Source organism: Artemia franciscana, chromosome 17 (assembly GCF_032884065.1).
Source record: "Artemia franciscana chromosome 17, ASM3288406v1, whole genome shotgun sequence".
Taxonomy (NCBI): domain Eukaryota; kingdom Metazoa; phylum Arthropoda; class Branchiopoda; order Anostraca; family Artemiidae; genus Artemia; species Artemia franciscana.
In genome coordinates, this window is record NC_088879.1 from 37,601,961 (window position 1) to 37,615,227 (window position 13,267).

The following is a 13,267-nucleotide window of genomic DNA, read 5'->3' on the forward strand; positions in this document are numbered from 1 at the left end:
TTCAGTGGTTCTCGTTATGAAAATGCAATTCTTGTTATTGGAATTTAATTTTACAACTAGCCCCCCTCCCACGTTTTTTTCAGCAAAGACACCCGATAAAATTTCGAGATAGGCATTTGATTCAGCATTGTTGAAAGGTGCAGTAACTCTGCCTCTCGGGACAATGTAACCCTCAGCCCCTTGGAAAAGGGCTGTAAGCTATGCATTTTACCTAATGTTTACATAAAATATTTGTTACTTGTAAATGTACGGGTTGTTTTTTCTGGGGGGGGGGGGTTGTTTGGAGATTTTTTTCCATGGGAGAGGAAAGGAGATACCCTGGCTTGGTTTGAAGAATGTTCATAAATATAAAAAAAAAGTATTTTCAATTGAAAGTAAGGAGTAACATTAAAACTTAAGACGATCAGAAGTAAGTCCTTATGCGCTCTCAGGCGTGGGAGGACCCAAGTCTAAGTAAGTAAGTAATTGAGCCGGGTCGCTCCTTTCTACAGTTCGTTATCACGAACTCTTTGATAATTGAGTAATTGCAGTCTAATTATGATTGTAATTGCGTTTTTTTTTTAAGAGAACCTCTTATCATCTCTTGGACGCTTAAGGGGTCTCCCCCATGACTGTTTGGGACCAAGGATCGTTTGGGATAGCATGTTGGAATTTTGCTATAGGTGGTAATGGTGATTCCATGCTTATTCTCCGAGAAGAATTGACCAACGGTGTCGCAAGGCAAAAATCACACTAAATACTTACTCATTGTAAATGCATAGGCTACTCAATAGTTATGCGTGGATTATCCTATCCTCAAATTCGACAATTCTGTTCATTGACAATCGTTGATTCTCAGATAGAAATGAAGCTCTTGGGAAGAATGACTTTCAATATTTTTCTTTTTACTATAATTGATTATATATTAAAAAAAATTAGATTTTAGACAAATTTTGACATTTAAGTCAAAATATTTAATCAACCAAGTCATTTCCTTTCTAATTGAGCATTTACGATCTAAACCTGGCTGCAAGTGTATTTTCTTATGAAAGGACCCCATATCCTCTTTTATATGTACGAGGGATCTTCTTTTGGATATTTGTAAAGGTGATGCGGGTAAGTAACGCTTGTTGTCCTTACTCACAACTCTAAATACTTACGGTTCTTGTCCTTCATTCCTCCAAATATGGACTTTCAATTGATATTTTGACTTATTTAGTAAAATCAAGGAATTAAGTAATTAATGCTATAAATTTATAGAATAAAAGCAATAAAATTCAATATTTAAAGCAATAGTCGAAAGAGCAGTGTTTTCCGCCTCACCGGTCATCTGAAAGTCAGGTGTTAAAAGGAAATTAAAGCCATAAGCTCCCTAGTTCCATTGGGATGATCTGGCAGAGTCAAACCAATGACTCCCAACCCAAGCCAAAGGATTTGCTCCATCAGCAATCGATCTCTTGTTCTGAAGGACGTAGGATTATAAATCCTGCTTTGCATGCCCTTGGCTAGGAACAATAACAAAAAGCATACTTGTGTCTATTTCTTTTTTTTTACTATCCTATTTTCCAAGTTGCAATGCCACCCAACTATTTTATGGTATTTTCTAATTAGGTATCGAACCAACATTGTCTCAAGAATTATCTTCTATAATAAAGCAATGTTTTTCGAAATAAAGCATTATCAATGACCCTTAAAAGAAAGGCTTGACGTCACGAGAAAGTTCATTTTTGAGAATTCAAAACTTTCCTTTATCTCTCTCTGAACTTTCTTTGGGCTATAGTACATATATTATCCAGATATGTGTACTGTCCTTTTGACATAATGGTGAAATTTACATGATTCTGGAGCAATACTGCTACTACTACTAACAACTCACCGCATCACCAAGCCGCCTGAGGCCAGCACAGCTACGCACGCTCCTCGTCCATCCCAATCTATTCAAAGCCTCCCTCTTTACATCCTCCCAGGAAGTTTCCATTTTCTTTAAATCTTTCTTTATGACCTCCTCCCAACCCAGACAAGGACGACCTGATTTTCGTCTAGCCCTAGCCGGTGTGCTGAAAAGGACGATCTTTGGCAATCTGGCATCCTTCATCTGCAGAACGTGCCCTAGCCATCTCAACCTTTATTTCATTATAGCCCTAGAAAAAGGGATTGAACTACACTTTTTCGTACAACCTACTGTTTGAAATGCGGTCAGTCAGCCGGGTGCCCAGAACAATCCGTAAGCAATTTCTCTGGATGACATCTAGTAAATATTCATCCACATTTCGGAGCGCTCATGCTTCAGAGCCATATTTGACTACTGTCATCACTGTACCGTCCTATATTCCAATCTTGGTTTGCAGACTTATCTTCCTACTCTTCCAAATTTTTTAAGCAATAAGAAGCAAAAATGAACTCCCAATGAAGTAATTAAGAACAAAGTTGATTTCTCAACTCTTTCACCGTTTGGAGGGGTTGAAGGCGGCTGACGGCAAAGGGAATTGCCTGCTTTCTTGAAATGTTGCTCTATTCACTTTGCTGAACCTTTTACTGCAGTAACTGTTTTGTTGTGGTTTCTACCATTTTCCTGTATTTCACCTGTGTAATAACCAAAGACATGTCCAGGTTTTTTGTTCGGTTGGGGGGGAGGTAGCACAAAAAAACTTTCAAAAGAGCATCAAGATTTATATGTATTTTAGTTAGGTTTCTATGGATCGGATAAAAGATTCAGTGAGATGGAGTAGATTCAGAGTGAGAGGGATAGCAGTGTCAAACTCTGCTATCCCTCCCCTCTGGATACGCCCTTCATGATAACCCATGTTTTATAATCTTGTACTTTGTATATTACAGGAATGATAAATTTGAAAAGAATATGACCAAATAACTTTGAATTGATTACGAATATGTGAATTTTTAATTTAATATGAATTGAGTAAGTTAAATAAGTTCAAATTGGCAATGAACACTTAGTAATTGAATATACAAGCCTTCAACGTGTTAGCAGAAACGACTTAATTTATATAATAAGGAGGAGAGATAGCCTGATAGCCTATTAGAAACAGTATTAAAATTGTTGGCACTTAAGTATTATACGAAAAATACTCGAGACACTACCCAGTTTTCATCCCGGTTAGTTTGCAATGTATAGCGATAGAATATACTATCTCACCATGGATAGCTGTATTTTAATTAAATATTTAGTTGGTATTTTTGTTAGGTTTGGTAAGAATAGGGTTGTGTAGGTTACGTATTTAATATAAACTATTTACTATATGATAGTTACTAAACTATCATATTTTTATCTTTCTTGGGTATTTTTTTAGCATTAACCAAACTTCACTACTCCTGTGCTTCTCGTATAGTATATAAATACCAAATTGTTTTTGGCTAATGGAGTTGAGTTTCGCGAATGTGCTGTGATGCATTTTAATATGAAGTTGTAATTAAGGCATTTCAAATATACAGACAATTGCTTGGTGTTGTGAACAGACAGACATTTGAACATTTAGAATGCAAGTTGAATAAGAATATTTTTTTACGTCGCTGCATTTTAGCCTCACCTGTTGTTTTTTTTTTTTTTTTTTTTTTTTTCATTTCTTTGCAATTTCAATGATACACATGAGGGGTTGCCGACTTTCAGGAATCACTTACACAAGTTAGTGCATTCTAAGTATGGCGATATATCTTAGCACTAAACCACACCCCCCCCCCTTCTCGAGATACTCAGCATACTAAAATCAAAACCAAAATGCCTTTCCCATCGTTTGTTGTACGGACTTTTAGGCTATATCTTGTTTTTGACTATTAGTTAAACTAAATTATAAATCGAATTAGATTTAATTTATTATAATTAAAAAAACATGCTATTGTTTGTTCTGATTCTTAGGTATATTTCACTTTGTTTCGGACGCTTTAGCAATTTCTTTTCGAGAAAAGAGTTCAAAACGATACATTGGGGATGCAAAACCACTTTCTTGGTCCCGGATTCTTAAATCAAATTAAGATATGAACCTTGTAATTTGCTCTTTTAATTTTTAGGCACATCTCAATTTGTTTTGAAGGACCCATCGCCTACTTTTCAAGGTCAAAGCTCGAAACCATACACTGGCGGCGCAAAACCTCCCTCGTACTGGGAATGGGTGCGTGAGGCATACCCACATATTCAGTTATCAGAAGAAGTTATTCAGCAACTTGAAGCTGAATCAAAAAATAACGACAATATCACGGATGAAGCTAGTTTTCAGGTTATTGTTTATTTTCATTTTTATCAAAGTTATCGTCATTATCGTCAAAGTAAGCCGTAAATTATGCAAGTATTTATTAAAGGTCATTGGGAGCTTTCAGGATTGAATGTATTCACTGTGGAGTCCTCCATTTTCCTGAGGAAAGAATAGAAAATAAAGGTTACTCGTTTGGTGGTTTGCTGCTTGCGTGGTCAAATTGCATTACCACCCCCATAATTTCCAAATGAATTTGCTCGCCTTTTTTTAGGGATGTCACTTGCTCCCTAAAGAGTTCCACTGACAAATCTGAAACTTAAACTCATGTTTTACTTTAGCTTCGTCAACGTAAGCAATGATAAAACCATTAATAGTTGAAATGTTTTCAGCTTCAAACTAGCTGAACAAATTTGTCACAAACGAAATTAGCGGCACATATCTCACAAACCACTCAAGGTGATTTTGAACTACCTTCATATGGCCAAATGCACTTTTTAGACCCAGATGGAGCTATTGAAGAACGCCTTGCACATCCTTTAAAATATGGGATCTCTCGTAACCTAATGAATTCCTTGAAAGAAATAATGTAAGACACAAAAGAAAAAACGGTACCAAAGGTTACATAAAGTATGAGAAGTGGAGGATGATGTAAATCAATGTGGTGCTCCACTGGGACAACAGCCTCCAAACGTTCATCTCATTTTTACTGTGCCATGTGATGTCGATTATAGACTGCTCAATCCTCCTGCTCGTAATGAATTATATGCTGTTCTTACTCTTAATGCTGATTATAGTTTTCCGTCAAATGCAATGGCTGTAAGACTACGTGGCAAAATGTTAGTTTAATAAATATCGATCACCGTGTGGAACCCTTTACCTACCCATTGTTTTATCCAGCTTGAACGTCAGGATGGAAATTGAATATGCCACTTTAAATACCTTATGTAAGTTGTCCACATCTAAGACGGCTTCAATTATTGAGTTACCATGTGGTTTTTCGACCTTGACACGGCAAAAGTCTTTCTCTGCAAGCTGTAACACCCGACCAGTGTCGGATAGGTTTTAATGCTTTGCACTCGTTTGGGAGTCTTTTCCGACAGTATTTTGTGGATACAGAAATTTGTATTTGAGAGTGATCCCATCCAATGGATAAAATTGAACGAAAAAACTATTATGACCGAAAACTACGTAGGTGATACACGACGTCACACTGCCGACATCAATCATCGGATCGTCACGCTACTATGGTGAACATTTCGAATATGTTACGGTTAGGTTTGGTTAAGTTAGGTAAAATTCCACATTTTTAATGATATTAGCTTAAAGTGTGTATAATAGGTTCACCGATATGTTGAATTTAATATTGTTATTTTCATTACAGGACCAAGTACATCAAAATGAAACCCTTTTTAATAGAAAATGCATACCTGAAAACAAGGATTTTCCATGATTTTCTTTTGTTTGGTATGCAATGTTTAAAGTCAGATTTCGTATGAAAAAGTTTCACCAGTGTTTCCAAACCGAACCGTGAAAACCAATATGTGGAAACTAATTCTGGAAATTCGACAATGCTTTTCGCACTTCAAAATTCAAAGATGTTGCACAGAACTGGAAAACATATTATTTAAAGACATGTCTTGAGCTTTCCATCACGCAATATTTCGTCTCTGTCCTCCATAAGATAGTCTAATTGTTTATCTTGTATCTGTATCTAAGTCGTCCTAGCCAAGTGGATTGGTGCACTGGATTTAGGATCCTTTGTCCTAGAGGGCGAGGATTTCAATCCTAGTGTACCCAATTATTTGATTTGGGATGGGGGTCAGTGGCGTGACTCTGTAAGCTCAGCCAGAGTCGACCAAGCTCTAAATGGGTACCTGGAGAAATCTGGGGAAGGTAAACAGGAAGGGTGTGCAAAAGCACAGGATGAATGGCCCTCATCCCTCTATTGCACTTTCGGCTGAAGGGCCTTGAGACGGAGATCAGTACCGCCGGTTCGGACAAAACCGGTCTAGTGCCGCATCCTTTACCTTTTTACCTTTTTTTTTTATCTTGTATCTATCGCTTGCCAAACTAGGCTAGCCAAAGGGGGATTTCAACCTGTCTTTGTTATAATTGAATGTGTCTTTCTTAAACTTTGGTATATTTGACATATATCAATTTTCTTTTCATTGATTCCTGAAATTGAAACAAAAAATTTTATGTTTGTGCTTTATGTGATACAAGTTAAGCAATAAAAATAGACCTTTAGGATAAATATTTGGAAGGGATAAATATGCCAAAAAAAGCATAATTGTTCCTCCCGAATCATACTCTTATAGGTGTTTAAAGATTAGAATTAAGATTACTAGGCCTAAATTAATGCCTAGCTTAGAGTTTTAGATATTCCATTTTATATTCACTTCATGCCAATCTCTTTTTGTTAAAAAGATGTTATCATTAGCCTATATTTTAATTATTTAATTCGTGGATTTTTACACAGTTTGCTTCCAATTAATGCCCGTGTTTTTCTTCTGCTTCAGCAATCGGGAAAGTTATATTTTCTTGCGTTTCATCATTATATATTTTTTCTGCTAACATTCTGCTGATTTTTAACACACGTTCTGCATTTTTAAAATTGGCGGGCGCTTGTAAAAAAAATAATAATAATAATAGAAAAAAATTGAAAAATGAAGATTTTCTTCATTAAAAGCTGAATTCCTAGTTTTCCCTAATTTTTTAAAACGTATTTGGTTGCGCCAATCAATCAATTTATTTATTAAAAAAAACATAATCCGTTAATTAGCTTCGACTGAAAAGCATAGCTTGTGTGAGACGAAAACAAAGAGGAAGAAAAATGAAAAAGCAAGCAAACAGGTACAGCAAGTAAATACAAAAGAAAGCTTGAAAATAAAGACGTTAATACAAAAGCAAAGGTGAATAAACACAATAAGTAATTCATAGAGAAACTGCATAAAAAAAAAATTTGGAAATTGATTCGGGAGGGAAATTTCGATATGTTGTAAGGATTTTTTTTTAAGAGAAGAGGAGTTCTCGAGATTTTTTAAAGGCATGATAATAGTGAAATTTGGGATTGGGGAGCAAAGCTGGTGTTCATTTTTGGTGTCCTTGTTACTTTAAGATCACTTGCCATTGTGAGGGCGTTTCCCCCCTTGTTTGAAAATCAGGCAAATTTTCTCAAACTCGTAGCTTTTTTAGAATTTTGGATACTATTGACACGGGTTGTTCCTTACTTACAGTTCGTTACCACCAAGTGTTTTATATGATACTGTTTAGTGTGATACGTAACAAAGTTATTTTTATGTCTTTTGCTTTCAGTTCTGAAAACAAACAAAGCTTATCAAACAGTTCGTGGTAACGAACTGTAGTAAGGAGCGACCCGGCTCAATAGGAAACGAAACTCTAAAAAACGGAATTTAGATGCTAAAAGATACATCAAAAGAATCAGATTTTCATGCTGATTCTAAATATATAAGTTTCATCAAATTTAGTCTTTGTCATCAAAAGTTACGAGCCTGAGAAAATTTGCCTTATTTTGGAAAATAGGGGGAAACACACCCTAAAAGTCATAAAATCTTAAAGAAAATCACCCTATCGCATTCGGCGTATCAGAGAACCTTATAGCGGAAATTTCAAGCTCCTGTCTACAAAAATGTGGAATTTCGTATTTTTTGCCAGAAGACAAATCACGGTGCGTGTTTGTTTTTTTTCTTCTTTTTTTTTCAGGGGTCATCGTATCGACCAAGTGGTCCTAGAATGTCGCAAGAGGGCTCATTCTAACGGAAATGAAAAGTTCTAGTGCCCTTTTTAAGTGACAAAAAAATTAGAGGGCACCTAGGCCCCCTCCTACGCTCATTTTTTTTTTCCAAAGTCAACGGATCAAAATTTTGAGATATCCATTTTGTTCCACATAGTCGAAAGCCATAATAACTATGTCTTTAGGAATGACTTACTCCCCCATAATCCCTGGGGGAGGGGCTGCAAGTTACAAACTTTGACCAGTGTTTGCATACAGTAATGGTTATTGGAAAGTGTACAGACGTTTTCAGGGGGCTTTTTTGGTTTGAAGGGTGGGATTGAGGGGAAGGGGCTACGGTGGAGGATCTTTTCTTCGAGGAATATGTCATGGGGGAAGAAAAACTCAATGAAAAGGGCGCAGGATTTTCTAACATTACTATAAAAAAAAAGAAAAAATAAACATGAAAACGTTTTTTCAATTGAAAGTAAGGAGTAGCATTGAAACGTAAAACGAACAGAGATTATTACGCATATGAGGGGTTCTAAAAATACTTTAGCATAAAGATCAAGGTATTTAGGAGGAGATAAATACCTCGCTTTTTATGCTAAAGTATTTTTAGTAATTTCAACTATTTATTCTACGGCCTTTCTAATTCAGGGGCCATTCTCAAAGAATTGGGACAAAACTTACGATTTAGTGTAAAGAGCGAGGTATTGACGAGGGTACAAACCCCCTCGTATACATAATAAAATTATAAGAATATAAAAGTGTGTTACGTAAGCTGGCACGTACGCAGGGTTGGGGCCTTCGGCCCCCCCCCCGAAACTTTTTGAAATGTTTCCCCATGGTATCTTGGGATTTCTGGCAAAAGTAGGACATTTATTAAGAATCTAGATTCATGTGTGAAGCCTTTTTTTGGGGATTTTACAGCATGTTTATCCGGTCAAGTCACTGCCCAATTATTAACCCATTTCCAGTCTAACTTTTTACCCTCTTTGAAGTAATTAGCAATTGTGCTGTTATTTTTTTCTTGTAAAGAGAGTTTGCTTTCCACAGCAAAATAGAATTATCCTATATATTAGGGTGTTTATTCCCCCCCCCCCCTTTCAGGATAAAGTACAACTTTTAATGGATCAATTTTGGAGACTATCATTTTGTCATTAAAATATAGGTTTTTGCAATAAAAGAACTCCCCCCCACAGAATCCATATTGCACTGTTAACCCTAAAATTTCCCTTTCAGTGGGATATAATAGATTAATCACTGGTTCTAAATCGCTATGAACATAACCTGAGCCTAAAACATACTGTTGAGGCTTTAGTCTTCTTCCCACCCCCCCCATCCGCTACAATACTACAGGATCTGTATTTTCCGATATACCTGCTTTTTGCATTACTAAATAAAAAAGTGCTACTTTATATCTGCTGTTTCGAAGGTTTTGGCCCCCCCCCCGAAAAAAATTCCTGCGTACGTGCCTGTACGTAAGTTAATTCTTAAGTTACGTATATTTTTTACTAATAAAAACGTTCGCTAAAAATTAAAATTTCTAGTTGGATTTTTAAGTAACCGAGAAATTGGAGGGCAACTAGGCCTCCTTCCCCACCCCTTATTTCTCAAAATCGTCTGATCAAAACTAAGAGAAAGCCATTTAGCCAAATAAAGAATTAATATACAAATTTCATTTAATAATTTATGTGCGGAGAGCCAAAATCAAACATGCATTAATTCAAAAACGTTCAGAAATTAGATGAAAAAAAAAACTAGTTTTTTTAACTGAAAGTAAGGAGCGACATTAAAACTTAAAATCAACAGAAATTACTCCGTATATGAAATGGGTTGTCCCCTCCGCAATCCCTCGCTCTTTACGCTAAAGTTTGACTCTTTGCCACAATTCTACTTTTTAAAGCAATTAAAAGCTTTAGCGTAAAGAGCGAGGGATTGCGGAGGGGACAACCCATTTCATATACGGAGTAATTTCTGTTCGTTTTAAGTTTTAATGTCGCTCCTTACTTTCAGTTAAAAAAACTAGTTTTTTTTATTTAATTCTGAATATGAGACCATGCCGCCTCTTCATCCCCTCATTCTATACGATAAGTATAACTAGGCTTTAATAACAGTGAATCCGTATACGAGGTGGGTTGCTCCTCTCCTGTTAACCTCCACTCTTTACGTTAAAGTTTGACTTTGTGCTCAATGCCTTAAAAACAACCGTTCAAACAGTTGGACTGTGATAGGCTAGCTATTTCAACTATGCTTCAAGAAGGAAAAGAAAAATGAAATTTTTTGAAGGAAATCGATAATTCTCAAAGTTGCAATTACTGATTGATTACTTTTGCTGCAGTCATAACTACTTTGATTAAAGCACTATAACTGCACTATAGAGATACCAAAAGCTAGTTTATATTCAAATATCGATGAACTTGTGACAGACCGTGTTGGGCGACAAGTCACTAAAGAAAAAATAAACAATAGGGTATATCCTTTCGTAAAAACAGAAACCTAGTAACTGTGTATTGAGGAACACTCGTTTGGTAGGATGTCTTCAGATACCCGTTGCATAGCTTCAAACAATTATTTTGAGACCCAGTTATTTATTTATATGTTGTTCCAGCGCATTGTTTCGTTCGGGCTTGATCAGAATTCATGTTTATGCTTCGTTTTACTTTCGTTAATTCTTTCGTCAAGAGATAAACATCGAATTTTGGATTTTGTTTTGTTTTTGAACCGGAATTGAAAGTGTTTAATCTGAAACAGGCTTAAAATTTACAATATATACAACAATATTATTATAATTTGTTGAAAAATATTTGTTTTTTGGGAGAGGGGGAGATGGGTAAAAAAAAGTAAATTCGAAGAAACAGACTCTGAAGTGAATTAAGAATATTTTAGCTGCTTACTTTTTGGTATGATTACTTAAGGTCAGTCGGAAATGCATCTTGGAAGGACTTCTTTGAGGAGGGGCATTGGGCCTACCGTGGAGCGAAGACATAATAAATGTATACATAATTTGGAATATGTAAGGAATTTTGAAAAATTTCGATAAAATATTGTTTTGGGAGATGGTGGCAGACATAAAGACAACAACTGGTTCCACATGGAGGCCAGCAAACAGTTGTTTACCAACAATTAGGTTTACCAGCTGATAAATGAATACATTTTTAAGAGGCACATTATTGTAATGACTGCACACTGTTAAAGTGAACCACATACGAATAAGTAACTTTTGAGAAATGTCTGGGTATTAAGTCTTTCGTTTCTTGTATTTATTTTTGAGCTTTGTTTTTTTATTTTATGAATAGTTTGATTTACAGCTACATCTGTTCCTTTTTTCAAACCACATCTCAATCAGAAGTACGAGGTTTTTCTTTTAAAGTATGGAACAAAAAAACAAAAATAAAGCCAGATAGACGTGTTTCGCTGTTGTTATGTAAGAGAAGAAAAGTAGATGTGTTATGGCTACTTTCCAGATAGCCATATAGACGTGTTTCTTTGTTGTTATGCAAGATTAGTAGATGTGTGTTGTGGCTACTTTCCATATAGCCATATAGACGTGTTATTTTGTTGTTATGTAAGAGGAGTAAATGTGTGTTATAGCTACTTTCTCTATTGCATACGAATGTCACCTGATGCACAAATTAGAGCTTAGTTTAAGAAAACTGCAAAATATTAATTTTCTATAAGGTTAAGGTATCTGCTTTAAAAATATCTCAAAATAAATGGTCTAATGTCATAGTTGCAACCATCCCATTAATTGCTGTAACGCTTAATGCGATAGTCTTTGCCTATAAGTATAATATGCTTACCCACTTTGAAATAGTATGCTACATAATGAGCATCATTAGTTTGTTATTATTAGGTTAGTTTGGAAAGATTTCAACCCATTTCAGTAGAATGGATATGTACCCTGCAGTTACACTTGTTCTGACACATAAAGAACTCAACCTTTAAACTTATTGGACAATTAAGAAATACGTTGCAGAAAGTATATTTAATTTGCTTAAAATACATATTCAAGATTACTATAGTTCAATCTTTAATTGTCGTTTTCATAAAGGAACAAATGACTCTTGCAATAAACACAATGCTCCTTCTCTCGATTTCGATGCTAAAGATTAAGAATGTACTGTTCTAAGGGTTTGGCTAAAATACAGGGTCGATGTAATTGACAAGTACCAATTTTTTAGTAAATGAATGTGCTTTACTAGTTCCTTTTTACGACATAGTTTAAAAATTGGAATTTGTTTTGAGTTAGGTGTGGAAGATAATGTCAGGGTATCGTGGGTATAGTTGAGTCTTCCTCAATGCTACGCTGCACAGTTTGGGTATTTTCAGGCCGATGTGCTGACCGACATTTTCAAATTAAGATTTATCAACAACAGAACCATGCTTTCGAAAATGTTGTACCAAGTCAATTATTGTAGACTTAGTAGGAGACTGCCTAATAGTGAAGTGGTATTAATAAGATCGCTGTATCCCAATTATTGATCTTAACTCTTTCTTTGGTTGTGAGTTTATTAATATGTTAAAATTCAAAATTAATTAATTGAAAATAGTTACATACATTGCTTTAAAAAGGTAAAGTGACTAATGCGCTATCTTATGCTTTCAGTATAGAGTTGATTTTTTTTTTCGATAAATTTAATTTTCGAAGATAATCTGACGTATTGTTTAGTTTTTGAGTCTAGTTGGACCTTCTTTGTGCCTTCGGACAAAAATAGACACAAATTTCTCACATCAAGCCAGTACATTTTATAAATAAAAGTGCAAACAGAAAAACTAGATGCAGGAAATTTGGAAAAACTATATTCTGTTGCAGATAGGTTTTACAACTCACTTTAACCTAACCTTCTTTTTCAATGTTTTTCTTTTTCTTTCAATGGTAGTCTTGGAATCATTTTGACGCATTTTGCGGCAAATAGATGATATCCGATGGACAGCGCGAAAATAACCATTTCCCGTAAAAAAAAAATCAGCTTTATAAACCCTGGGCTAGGTCTTGGAACGTTCTACCAACTTACATCAGGAATTGTGAATCTACGGGGATCTTGGAGCACTTGAATATGCATCAAAGAATATTTTTGTATTTTTTGAGGGGGAGGATATTTTGTACTTGTTTTTTTGTTCAGTTTCTTCTTTCTCCATGCTTCAAGATTTTGACATTTTATTTATGTTCTCAAATTAGCGCTTAAATAATGCGTTCATTCCCCTGGGCCAAGGAACTTTTGTCAAGGAACAATTATTGTACTCAGTAAGATATGTGGAAATCTAGAGATACTAGAATGACAAAACTTTTATAGATACCTCTGTTTTCTTAAAGTAAACGATCTTTATGCACTTACGAAGAAGT

At 35.3% G+C, this 13,267-nt stretch overlaps 1 protein-coding gene across 3 annotated transcripts in view; it reads left to right on the forward strand.

Moving 5' to 3' along the window:
* LOC136038217 (uncharacterized) overlaps window positions 1–13,267 on the forward strand; it is a gene marked incomplete in the record, with an annotated part of 124,171 nt that overhangs the window by 57,898 nt on the left and 53,006 nt on the right. For all 3 annotated transcript variants that reach the window (XM_065721304.1, XM_065721305.1, XM_065721308.1), the window contains 1 exon segment: window positions 4,003–4,208. In XM_065721304.1, the coding sequence (XP_065577376.1) occupies window positions 4,003–4,208 (206 nt within the window).